The 14,054-nt window shown below is 37.8% G+C and overlaps 2 protein-coding genes across 4 annotated transcripts in view; one reads left to right on the top strand and one right to left on the bottom strand.

Annotated features, from left to right (window-relative positions):
* LOC121735849 overlaps nt 1-14,054 on the bottom strand; it is a 274,574-nt gene that overhangs the window by 194,089 nt on the left and 66,431 nt on the right. For all 3 annotated transcript variants that reach the window (XM_042126804.1, XM_042126806.1, XM_042126805.1), the window contains exon 2: nt 546-799. In XM_042126804.1, the coding sequence (XP_041982738.1) occupies nt 546-555 (10 nt within the window). In that variant the 5' untranslated portion in view covers nt 556-799. The remainder of the gene's footprint in view (nt 1-545; nt 800-14,054) is intronic.
* On the top strand, nt 9,807-13,644 carry LOC121735855. The gene is made up of 3 exons (XM_042126819.1): nt 9,807-10,093; nt 12,537-12,673; nt 13,026-13,644. Exons 1-3 carry the CDS (start codon nt 9,991-9,993, stop codon nt 13,464-13,466), a joined length of 681 nt encoding a protein of 226 aa, XP_041982753.1. The 5' UTR covers nt 9,807-9,990; the 3' UTR covers nt 13,467-13,644.

Below are 14,054 nucleotides of genomic sequence, written 5' to 3'. Positions count from 1 at the left end.
AACAGCAAAGTAAACATTAACTCCTACTTTTTTTAAAGTCGGATAAAAAAGTATCTTAATGTTGACCAGGGATGTAAGCAAACATCAAACATCTTAATGTTGACCAGGGATATAAGGTATCATCATGCCAAATTTCATTGAAATCGGCCCAGCGGATTCAGAGATTAGCCTGTACAAACAGACAAACAAACATACAGACAAACAGACAGAGAAACAAAAATTTCAAAAACTGTTAAAATGTGTTCTACTACTCTTCTTACATGCCCCTGACTCGTTTTTTCAAGTTTATTTTCAATGTACAAAAATTTTACCTCTACGATTTTATTATAAGTATAGATAACTAAAAAGGCATTGATAAAACCTAAATGTTCTCAAAACACTTTTTTCATAATCATTATAGTTCGTCTTTTATTCAAGTAAAACTAACTTGGCGATGATTCCGTGTCGTCCTTTTTCACCTGGCATATGAAAGACGTGCGTGAGTGTGGAGAGAGAAGGACGATGTTTGATTTTTTGGGATAAAATAAAAACCTCTTCATACTCACTTGTAGACATCTTGATTCTTGAGTGAGGGAACCGCTAGAAGTCAATTTATATGATAAATCAACATTAGTCCTCCCTTCTGTCTTCTTTGTACCGGGTTTGTACTCTTCTTCTCTTATCTTCTTAAAATGCTATCCTATGTCGACTAGATTCGTTATATGGGGTAGGTCAATCATGTGAACATGAATATTGTGTTTGTCTGTCTGTCCGGCGATCACATCTTGATGCCCCCTCCTTCCGCCGTTGTTTGTATGTCCTGGAATAGAAGAAAAAGTATGTTAGATATTAACGTAATGTTAAAATACAAACAAAACGCAACTTAAATAAAATATAAGAGGCCATGTACAAACGTTTGACTTATTCAGTAATACAGTGTTTCGTCCTTGTTTGATCGTTAGAAAAGTGATACTTGACAGACAAAGGCAAAACTTCATACAATGTAACTGACGTCCGCATCAGATCGTTTTATAAGAACGAAATATATTGACGACCTCTGTGGCTCAGTGGTGAGCGCGTTGGTAGCTCAAGCCGGGGGTCGCGGGTTCGAATCCCGCTGACGGAACAAAAAAGTTTTCAATGTTCCCGGGTCTGGATGTGTATTAAATATGTGTATGATATAATAAAAATCTTAAATATATGAAAAAGTATAAAAGTATTAAATATATTTCCGTTGTCTGGTACCTGTAACACAAGTCCTTCAGGTACTTAGCACAGGGCCAGACTGACGTGGTGTGAAGCGTCAATAGATATTATTGTATTTGTATAAGAATGCTTTGTAAGTAAGTAGAGCAATAATATCCTTGAATCAAGGACTAATCTGTATAAATAAAACTAAACCGATTTGGCTAATTTTGTTCATGAAATGTTCGTTGAAGTCCAGGGTTGAAGATTTAGAAGAAAAGTGATACACCGTGTGCACCGGGACATACATATATATATAGAAAAAAAAAATTCTCCAACTTTTGAAAAAAAAAACTATCCGACTTTTTTTTTATGTAATAAGGGGGCAAACGAGCAAACGGGTCACCTGATGGAAAGCAACTTCCGTCGCCCATGGACACTCGCAGCATCAGAAGGTGCGTTGCCGGCCTTTTAAGAGGGAATAGGGTAATAGGGGAGGGTAGGGATGGGAAGGGAAGGGAATAGGGTAGGGGATTGGGCCTCCGGTAAACTCACTCACTCGACGAAACACAGCGCAAGCGCTGTTTCACGCCGGTTTTCTGTGAAAACGTGGTATTTCTCCGGTCGAGCCGGCCCATTCGTGCCGAAGCATGGCTCTCCCAGGTCTAAATCGTTCACGTTTAATACCCAAATCCATCGAATTGACCATTTTAGCCGAACAATCGCACTTTCTCTGCAAGATGTACGTCACGGGGGCCGGTGGAAAGTGGCTTCCCTAATGGCTTCACACCAATTTGCCACAACAAGACAAATAGTAGAAACCGACCCTTTAGGCTATCGCTGGATTATTGTGTATTTGTCTTTGATTCGTATGCAACAGGGCAAAGTCTCTTTGGGCGATAGGGAATATTACATGAATACTAGCTGTCCCGGCAAACGTTTCTTTGCCATATAAAGTATTTCGCCCGTATTATTTTATTGAAGTGACTAAATAAGTGTGTCACCATGGCAACGTCCATCACTATCCCGTCTCACAAACAATGGTCGCCGTCAGTCTCGAGTTGTAATAATTTACTATTATTTATTCAACAAATGCACTTATCAGTATAAAAGTACCCAGTAGCCGATTCTCAGACCCACTGAATATTCATATAAAATTTGGTTAAAATCAGTAAAGCCGTGTCGGAGGATTACGCGGCCTAACATTGTGACACGAGAATTTTATATATAAGATGTCTGAGCAGAGGGCGCTACTAGAGCATACAGTAAATAATCCGACCACAGTTCGACATGTTGCACACGTCATATTATGCATATCAGCGCTTCGCTTGGCTCAGCACCTAAGAACTAAATAGGTACTAGATAACGTCCGCAATTCCGTCTCGCAAAAATTAGTTTCTCGCGCGGGAACCGTACATTTTTCCGGGACAAGTAATGTTCTATATCCTTCCCCGTGGTTTATTCTATATCCGTGCAAAGTTACATACAAATCGATCACGCAGTCTAAGCCCGTTTAAACAAACAAACTCTTCAACTAATAATCTAATATGGTTTCACCTCTAAGTAGAATCTTACGCCACAAAAACTCTAGATCCCGATAAGGCTTATTTTCCAGGCTTATGGGTTTTAGATAAGAATTTACAATAGGCGATCGAACCTCCCGGCGGTGAAACGCGGCATAGATTTCTTTCCCATAAACGCCATTTCAGCTTTCTAGGTCATAGCTAGAATGGGGGAGAATTGACATGTGCGAGCACAAAAACTAGTCCTGGATTTCATATTCGAGAAAACTAATTATTGTTTGTAACTAGTACATACAATTGTGTTAATTTTCTGTGGTAGTGAAGACTTTTATCCTCGAAATATAATATTTTAATAGCTCCTACACCGGTTTTGGTGACGGTGGCCGGTTTCATTGAAACCAGGCCAGCTACGCAGGAGTAATTTTATATGTCCAAGTGTGTGCGCAGTACACAAGAGCACTCTCTATTCCTTTACTCTCATAACCCAGTGGGACGGAAGACCGACACGACTGGCGAGAGATCAGGCGCAGGACCGACTTTTTACATGCCCATCCGACGCATGGATCATCTTACTTGTCAGACAATCATGTGATCAGCCTGCGTCGTCCTAACCAAACTTGGAAATAACATGTTTCCAACGCGGGAATCGAACCCACACATATTGCTTTTCTATAGATTATTTAATCCACGATGGTTTAACATACCCATTACTCATAGATATCCTCCCAAATAGGGCACTAAGAATTGAAAGGTTTAAACATTTAATAACAGGTGCTTAACCTTTAGCCATTACCTGCTACGGTCCAATAAAGAGATACATAATTGCCCTTGAGAAAGCGAAACATTGGAAATCGTCTTTACTGAGATGATACTGACCATCACAATATCGTTTCGGCTTCTAAACTAAATAGTGATTTGATAGTCAGTCAGTCAGTTAGATTTGAAAGTAAATAGGATAGGAGAAGTACAGATTCATTTTCTTTTATAAAATAGTTCAAAAGATCTACGGGTCGAATTAGGAATATACAACATCGACTATTTATTAAAAATGCATTATTATCCTGTGCTGAATGATTATTATGTAAAAGATCTAATTAATAATTTTCTGCTCAAAAACTGAGCTATAGCATAGCGAGACAAGAAGCAAGACATCCGAAGTTTCGCCGCTGTTTGGGGATATTTTTAATTTTTTTAGGTTCTAAATTGATGTATTTAAATATTTTTTCTTGTTTATAATAATAATAGGTTTATTTTTCCCAACACACATCACAAAACATTTTTTACTTTTACCTTACTCGAAATAAATAGAAGTTTATTTCGAGTAAGGTACAAGATAAACTTTAAAATATACATCGTAGATTCGTAGACTAACCATGGCACCATTTGAAGCCTATAAAAGATAAAATCATTTAAAATAGTCTTTAAACAATATAAAAATGAAAACGTATTATTTAGTACAGATTATATCAGTTTTTCGATACTTTATAACTTTCGCTTATGGTACAGTGCAAATAAATTAAAATTAGGTTAATAGATGGGTACGAAAGAGCTGCGAGCGAAAACCAAACATTAGATAAAAAGATAAGAGAGATGAGATAATTTGGGTGTTCTATGATAATAAATTAACAACATATATTCGTTATTTATTAATATAGAGTAGAAAGTTCTAAAAATATAACAAAAAAGGTATGGTCTAGACTCTAGACTGTAGAAAAAATGCTGATTTACCTACTTCTTATAAAAATTGTCTTATACACTACTCGATAATGCCCTCAAACACCTTTGCACCGTAATTGTTATATCGCGCGGGAACCGTACATTTTTCCGGGATAAAAAGTATCTTCATAGCAAATTTTAGCAAAATCGGTTCAGCGGTTTGAAGAGGTTTACAGACAAACACACAGACCGATGCGGTAGGCCGACACAAAAAAAAGAAATCCAAATTCGATTAAAACACAAAACACGGCTACTAAGAACTAAAACTCATAATCATACATTTGATTACATTCGTAGAACAGGATTCCTTATCTCTTTTTATCCTTAGTTCAATTACGAATGCGTTTCCCGTAGATCCCAGTGCTGGGAACAAAAAATCCCAACTGATCCACCGACAAGTATTCCAACAAGTAAAAAACTTGATAAAGGTTGGACTTATTTTGTGTAATGAATGCTGTGAAGAAATAATGTACTGTAAGTCCAAAAACGAATCGAGGCATAAAACTTTTGAATATACTTAAAATCTAAAATTGGTATTATATTCTGTATAAAATTATGGTGTCCAAACATCTACAAAATGGTCTTTAAAAAAAAAACAATGCGACGCTTCGGCCGAAGTATACGAGAATGCTATATTATGTTATGCTATAATTTTGCTTTTGCTGTTTCATAGAAAACGGACTAGATCGAAGAAATCAACACACATGACGCAATCTATACTAATATCATAGTATCGTATCGTAGAACCATAAAGTTAATATACCTAGCGGAATAGAGAAACAAAGGCCTGAGCAAGCGAGATGTCACTATCAGTAACACTGCGTGGTAAAAAGAGACGTGTGATACATGACAGCAGCACTCTTTTTTTGACGTCCAGTCGGCACGTGCCGCACGTTGACAATTTAATCTCATAGAAATCACGTTCAATCATGCTTGTATAAGTGTATACGTACACATATTTTTACACACAGATGAAACCAATTTCGGTTTCGTTTGACAGCTCGAGATTGTTGCTCTATTCCGCTAGGTATATTAACTTTATGCGTAAAACACGGGGAAGGATATTGACAACTTTTTAACGAGATGACAGAAATGACATTTTCGTTGCCACGTGAACTGAACATTGTACAATGTACAGTTCACGTGGCATTTCCATTTACGGGGCCGGAGTCGCGCGGAATGTCTATGACATAAAATAGTAGAATCCACGTAGAATCGAAGTGCAGTAACATTGAAAATACTTAAAGCTGTATTTTTTACTGTTCATCAGTAAATTCAAAGGCGTACAGAGTACAGACTACAGTCGTCGACAGATTCGATACTTTTTGACTTTGGACTCTATGACCAATTACTAAGGATCAAAATCCGTAAAGCGAGCCCAGTGGGTCGCAGGATCAGTTCCACCGAACGCATATTTTTATTTTTTCGGTCAGTAATTCGTTGCGCTTTACAAGTGTTGCTTCGTGGTCATTGTGGTTGGGTGTAAAAAATGATTTGGTCAAAGAATTTTAATGGATGAATAGTTGCTACCTGCTATTAATTTGAATACTTTTAGTTTCATTAAGCTACATGCAAAACAGTTATTAAGCAAGGAAATGTCACTGTAAAATTGTATTTATACCGTCAGATTGTAATATTTCTGATTCCTTTGTAAAACGATAGTAAACAAACATTGTTTTGGTAATTAAATCGATATCTCGTTTTCAATTTCGCGGTCATCGTTGTGACTTGTGGCCAAAGCTGAACGATTTTCCGAATATGATTATTTTAGCTGATCGTGGCCTCAGTCCAAGCTGTTGGTTTAAATTCTACATTATCAAAATCACATAAAACCTTTGCTCAGCCACGTTTAATTTTGCAAGTCAAGCCCAACCTCCCATCTTCTTTTCTCTCCAACTTTCGCAACACTGATCGTGCAAATATCACTATTAGAACATTTAACTATCTCTAGCACACAGCGATCAATCACTTTAAATTGATTACGGCCAAATTCACAAATCGGCCATTACACACCGTTACCATTCCCATACAGATTGATGAGAATATAATACATCTTTTTCACTTTCGCTGTAACACTAGCTGCTGTCTGCAACATCGTTCATGTAGAACTTTGTGGTTATATTTATATATTGATTATTTAGTAATCTACACTTACATGAAACTACATTTTGAACGTCCTCATCATATTAGTTCAGCAGTTTTAGGGCCTATTCAGACATATCTAGCATTTATTTCTTTCCTGTCAATCAGCATCTCTTGACGTAATAGATTATTGAATAACATCCGTTAATTTCATGAAAATCGGTTGTGACTTTTGTGGTTAAGAACTTTTGACGTATTACAATTTACAGACGAGACAAGTTTAAATATGTGTCACCATTAATTAATAGTAAAACATTTTTCAAATATTTTTTAAAGTTAGACTGAACTTCTATAACGACTTCTTGAGAACAATAATTTTAGACATCTAAAACTGAAACCTAGAAATATTGCAATCTAACGGTTTTTCCAATTTTACTGGGACAGATTAAAAGTTTCTTCGACTTACAAACCTACTAGTAAATTTTATATACTTAGCTACAATATACTTTCGCTATATTGTACATAAGACAATGTACCAATTTGTCATAGGCGGTTTCTTTGCGATAACATCTTCACAGCTCGTTAGTGTTATCTGTGAAAGTCATTTCTTTACAAATCATTCGCTAATATAGAGATCAGAGTTTCGTTCCGATGACTGTGATAACACAGTTTTAATACCATAGAATAAAGATAAAAAAATACGAAAATGCTGTACCGTATACGTGGGAGAGCCATGCTTCGGCACGAATGGGCCGGCTCGACCGGATAAATACCACGTTCTCACAGAAAACCGGCGTGAAACAGCGCTTGCGCTGTGTTTCGCCGAGTGAGTGAGTTTACCGGAGGCCCAATCCCCTAACCCCTACCCTATTCCCTTACCTACCCTCAACTATTCCCTTCCCTTCCCTTCCCTTCCCTTCCCTACCCTCCCCTATTACCCTATTCCCTCTTAAAAGGCCGGCAACGCACTTGCAGCTCTTCTGATGCTGCGAGTGTCCATGGGCGACGGAAGTTGCTTTCCATCAGGTGACCCGTTTGCTCGTTTGCCCCCTTATTTCATAAAAAAAAAAAATCCCAAAAATATTTCCTTAACATGGGAGTGGGACCACCTTTGAAATGTCTTCAGTTTCCTAAAGTAAAAGCTTCTACAGAAGGAGGGACCCGGTCCAGAGAGAAGTTAGGCGTTGACAGGCGTGGATGACTTTGACAGCTGTCAAATTGGTTCATAGCTATTTTAACTCTGTACACTTTTGACAGTTTTGATGGTCCACCTCGGACCATCAAATTTGACACGTGGGTTAAGTCTGCCAAATAAACAAATATCTGCCTATAATTAAAGAAATAGTTACTGTATTAAATTTAACGCAATACTAAACATTGCTTACGAGTCGTAAGGAATCGTACTCCTGTCTTTACTTTTAAAATGATTGGGGCTTTAGAATAGAATAGTTTTTTTTATTTGTACAAAAACTAAACTACAATATGAAGAAAAAGTCTCACAGATTAAGGTTTATATACGTTGTCAAAAAAAAAAATACAAATTAATCGACATCGAAATCATATTTTAAAAGCTTTTATTTAACTTGCTCTGTATGTATGTAAGTATGTATGTTACGGTGGAATTTTTAAACTTAATTTTGAAGTAGATATATTTAACCGATTGAGCTGAAATTTTGCATACGCGTTTAGTTTGGATGACCATGCACGGTATGGTATGTGACATCACTCTAAATCCAATATGGCCGACCATCCAAGATGGCGAAATGTATAATTTTCTATGCAGTCCTGCAAAATGGGTATCAAATGAAAGGGCTCATTGAAAGTAACTCAAAAACGAATGTAACGTCATTCTACATCAAATATAGCGTGAGCCGCTGATACGGGAATAGTTATTTTTTAATGCACTTCTGCAATATGGGTATTAAATGAAAAGGTTTACTGAGACTAACTCGGAAACGAATGTTATGTCATTCTGTATCCAATATGGCAGCTTAGCCAAAATAGGGAAATAGTTATTTTAAAGCACTTCTGCAGTATGGGTATCAAATAAAAGGGCTCATTGAGAGTAAATTGAAAAATAATAGTCAAGTCGTGTCGTGTCGTTTTTTAGTCATGCAAAAAATAAATTATAAACAAAAAACTTTTTGAGAAAAAGCTTTTATTTAAAGAGTCTAAAAAGAAGAAAATAATTTCTGCTTAAAAATTTTAACAATTAAGTTATAATCCTCAATATATTATACAATTTGCATGATAATAAAAGCTTGTCGCTAAATCACTTAACAATCTATCAGTACTTGATAAATAATAAATATTTATTACTTAAAATAAAAATATAATATTAATTTACTCAGTTAAATTGTACTAGTTTATTATTAACAAATCACGCGACAAGCTTTTATTATCATGCAAATTGTATAATATATTGAGGATTATAACTTAATTGTTAAAATTTTTAAGCAGAAATTATTTTCTGGACCGGATTCGCCCAATCTGTAGAAGCTTTTAAGTTTCCGTCCGGCGCGACGTCGTAACTCGTATCAGGGCCTGTAGACAAGTGGCAAAGCGCTAACGCTAGCGCTACAAAATATATGCGATTTGACATAAGTCATCGCTTCGCTAGCGAATACTAATGTCAAATCCATACATTTTGTAGCGCTAGCGTCAGCGTTAGCGTTAGCGTTTTGCAACTTGTCTACGGGGGCAGAGCAGATAGAACCACAGAATATACTCCGACAGAACTAAGGTCGTATTTGTCACGACTCACCGCACGTGCAGTCGGGACTCAAAGTCAAAGAACCTAATCGAAGATAGTGTTTTTAAAGTAATTTTGTTATTTCAATATTCATACAAAAACAGTTTATAGATACGCTCGACTAAATAACGTACTTACACAAAAATCTAACGACACTTCCCAAGCTAAAATGCATCAACCCATGAAGATTGCAGAGCGTGCCTAACAATTTTAACAATTATTAATTATAATGGTTACATAATATTATAATACATACCCTAAATTATTATCACTTTTTAATTGCACCTATGTACGCTAAAAAAATATCCCTCAGTCCCAGCGCAGCCCAATAAGTAAAGTAATCATTAAACGCCTCTGAGTGCGGCCCGTACAACTTTGTTCGGTTGTCCGGCAACCCCAGTCACGCCAGTCACAACTCACAACTCACATGTCACGAGTCACGAGTCACGACACGCAGCTGCGGACTGCGGCGCGCGGTCACGGTCTCGCCCCCCCCCGCACCTCCCCCCGCTTCGCACACGCCAGCCCCCCGCACCGTGCGCGCGCACCGCTCAGTCCGTGACCGTCACTCGTCCGTGTCGCGCGTACTTGTAACGAACTTGTCACAAACAAACATGGAATGGACGCAAGCGAGAGTCTGCAAACTAATAGACACATACCGCACTACACAAGGAACTACTATGGGATCCCGAACACTCGCAGTACCACAATAAATTCCTAAAGAGCATAGCGTGGGAGGACATCGCAAGAAAAATGGACTGTGACAAAAGTGATGTAAAACGCAAAATGGACAATCTTTTGAGTCAACTGCGTCGGGAAAAGATTAAAATGAGGCAGAGAATGATGGGGGAAAAAGGTATTTTACATATTCCAAGCTATTTATTAAATTAAATATTTTTACTAGTTGCTAAGCAACGGTCACGGTACGGACTGAGCCGCCATCTTGTTTGTCCGATGTTTTGTGAACGGGGAAGATGTTATGAGTTATGACCAGAGAGCGCCATTCACAGGGTGTAACAAAACTATGTGATGATACTCTAGGGCAGGGGTCGACAACAAATTTTATGTGAGGTCTGGATACTGAGGGAAAATTTTAACGAGGTCCAGAAAAAATACACGTCTTGTCCTATGCAGCTTTAAAATGTTAATTTAATTAATAAAGGTATCCTAGTAATAAAGGTATGGTAAAGGTACCTTATCTATGTATTAATTGATACTTGGTCAGACCTGTCCCACTCGCGCCTTTAGGTATCGAACTGTAAGTAAACCTTTAAAGGGGCAGATCACAAGGGACTCACAAGCGAGCGGTGACGCGCGCGCAAGATTTTACCGTCGCATGTATAGCTACGTACTGATTTAACCGCTGTGACAGAATCATTATTAATTTGATAAATATGAACAATTGAAAAAAGGCAAAGAAATATTTCAATAAAGTAATTTAAGACTTTAAAATACAAAAAAAGATAAAAAAATACACAAACATAGCAAATAAACCAATTTGTTACAAACAAACCGCATACTACACATAAATAAACACAAGTTACTATGTTTAAGTTGTAAAAAAATCCTGACCAGCTCCTACACTATAATCGAATATAAAACTATTACAAAATATACGTTGGGTTACTAAAATTTGATTATTACTATAAAAAAGTTTGCTATTAGTAGCTATAGTAATTAAAAGAAGATTATTTTATTTTCTAAGAGGTGACAATCTTGATTTCGTCAGAAAGGGTAACTCTTACGCGATGGAAAGAGAGCGCACATGTAGGCAAATATAATTGTAGGCACCTAGCACTGCGCGGTCGTAATTTGAACTTTATAGTATCGCAGCAAGAGTTGTTATTTTTTTTAATGAGTTTCACGAGTTGGACTTCTGTTGGTACTACTAATATATATTCTGTGACTTGGTATAAAATAAAATACATTACAGGTCGCGGTCCGAGATTCGAGCTTTCGCGGTCCGCAAACGGACCGCGGTCCGCCTGTTGCCTATCGCTGCTCTAGGGTGTGTACATATTCCTCGTAGAGAATTCAATGTGAATAGCAGCGCTAAAAATACCAAATTTTTTCCCACTTTTGTATGGGGAAACTCGCAACGTTGAGGCGCTTGCCCATACAAAAGTAAAAAAAAAATGGTCTTTCAGTTCTGCTACTTACACAGAGAACTCTCTACAAGGAATACATGTAACACAGCCTAAAGTATTATCACTTAGTTTTGTTACACCCTGTATATACCTATACATACTAGTTTTATTAATGCAAACGTGTGTCTGTCTGTCTGTTACCTCTTCACGTTTCAACCGCTTCACCGTGTTTCATGACATTAATTGGAATGAAGATAGGTACTTTGAGTCCCAGGGAAGAACATAAACCGCGCGATAAGCAAATCACATAGTAGTGGTGACTGGTAGGTCTGCACTGGTAGTGATAATATTACTAGCTGTCCCTGTGAACTTTGTGTCACTTAAAACCTTCCCTAGACTTCAAGGATTATTTTAAGACTAAAATTAGCAGAATCGGTTCAGCCGTTATCGAGTTATAGCGTTACTAACACAATTGGAAATCCATTTATATATATTACTAGCTGTCCCGGTGAATTTCGTGTCACAGGTCACTTTAAAACCTTCCCTGGACTTCTACGAATATTTTGAAGACTAAAATCAGCCCAATCCGTTCAGGCGTTTTCGAGTTTTAGCGCGACTAACACATTTGAAAATCCATTTTTATATATAAGACTAGCTGTCCCGGTGAACTTCGTATCACTTTAAAACCTTCCCTGGACTTCTACGAATATTTTAAGACTAAAATCAGCCCAATCCGTTCAGCCGTTTTCGAGTTTTAGCGCGACTAACACATTTGAAAATCCATTTTTATATATAAGAAGATATATATACAGTGTAACAAAAATAAGTGATAATACTTTAGGGTGTGTACGTGTAGAGAGTTCACTGTGAAAGTGGCAGCGCTGAAAGACGAAAATTTTTTTTCACTTTTGTATGAGCAAGGGCCCGACCGTCACGAGTTTCCCCATATTTTGGTCTTTCAGCGCTGCTACTTTCACAGTGAACTCTCTACAAGGAACACGTACACACCCTAAAGTATTATCACTAATTTTTGTTACACCCTGTATAGATATTAAACCATGAGTGAACTATTTTATTCCAAAAAAGCGTGACCTCTGGTGACTTCCTTATAGAAGGTTCGCGAACCCCCAGGGTGTCGTGACTCGTGTTGAAAAACACTGGCTTTAATACTTTTTAATTGTGGAATTTCTTTTGTTACATGTGCCAATGAAGCATGGCAGCCAACGTGGTACGGGTATGAACTTATGTCGTTTCTTCACAATAGAAAATTTTCACTTAAAAGAACTTCACCAGAAGAAGAACAGAGGAACAAAATTAAACAGAACATCATTGAACAGAACAGAAGTATCGTAAGTTTGTTTTACACAATATAAGAACAAGAAGGAACAATATTATATGTATGATTCAAACGGGTGGGACGATTTTGACAAAGCTTTTTTGTTAAAACTAAAGCGATTTAAAATCCCACAATTCTTCATGACGATAATATTATTACATCAGAGCCTATTTTTATTATTTTTGAAGTGAAAACTTCTTTAGCGGCGTTGAGCACTTTTGTGGGATGGGTAAAAACTGTGAAACTCGCGTCAGATTCTCGTGCTGACCGAAAAACCGTAAGACGGTTGGAGAGTAGTGTTGTAACATCGAAATCGATTAATCGAACAATTTTATTTTCTTAACTTAATACCTTTTTAATTTTAGGAAATACCGGATACAAATTCGGAAAAAGAGGATGACACTAATGATACTATCGAACAAAATGATGACTCAAACAGCGAAGTCGACGAGGATGACGAGCCATATGTGATGGTGGTCTGCAAAGATGACCCAGTTAATCCACTGAGCGATAAGCCTGACACGACAAACGATGAAGACACATTGAGCCACTCGATTTTCGACTCTCCGCCGGTGAAGATAAAGAAGATGAGCGTGCCAAATCGACGGACGAGTTCGTCGGTCCGTTCCTTCGCATCGGCCGCAGGAGACCACGATGTCCCGTCGTTGGATGAGAATCAGCTGTATGCCAATTTCATAGCCAGCAAGTTTCGCTCGAACACAGTAAGTACGAGGAACAGATTACAACACGAAATAAGTCTACTCCTTTATCGAGCTGATAATGGTGAATTTGATAACAATAAATAACAAGGTTATTTTTAGAAAATATTAAGAAATAAATTGGGTGGTCAGACAAGTTGCATTATAAATTTGAGAGCAAATCTAAGAATTTAAAAATTACATAATGACCAGTTTACTGTATTTTTTCCATTAGAAATTCAGTGTTGCATTTGATTACTGTATTGAGAATGATGTAAACCGGCCATAAGGCTGCGTTTCCACCAGAGATGTGTTGCGACTTGCGAGGAATGTTCTTTTTTTTATGAAATAAGGGGGCAATCGAGCAAACGGGTCACCAGATGGAAAGCAACTTCCGTCGCCCATGGACACTCGCAACATCAGAAGAGCTGCAGGTACGTTGCCGTCCTTTTAAGAGGGAATAGGGTAATAGGGGAGGGTAGGGATGGGAAGGAAAGGGAATAGGGGAGGGTAGGGAAGGGAATAGGGTACAGGATTGGGCCTCCGGTAAACTCACTCACTCGGCGAAACACAGCGCATGCGCTGTTTCACGCCGGTTTTCTGTGAGAACGTGGTATTTCTCCGGTCGAGCCGGCCCATTCGTGCCGAAGCATGGCTCTCCAACGTATAAAAATGTGTTTTTAAGATCCAATAGCA

This window comes from Aricia agestis, chromosome 18 (genome assembly GCF_905147365.1).
Source record: "Aricia agestis chromosome 18, ilAriAges1.1, whole genome shotgun sequence".
Lineage (NCBI taxonomy): Eukaryota > Metazoa > Arthropoda > Insecta > Lepidoptera > Lycaenidae > Aricia > Aricia agestis.
Note: the sequence above shows the minus strand (reverse complement) of the source record. Positions and strands in the feature narration are given on the sequence as shown.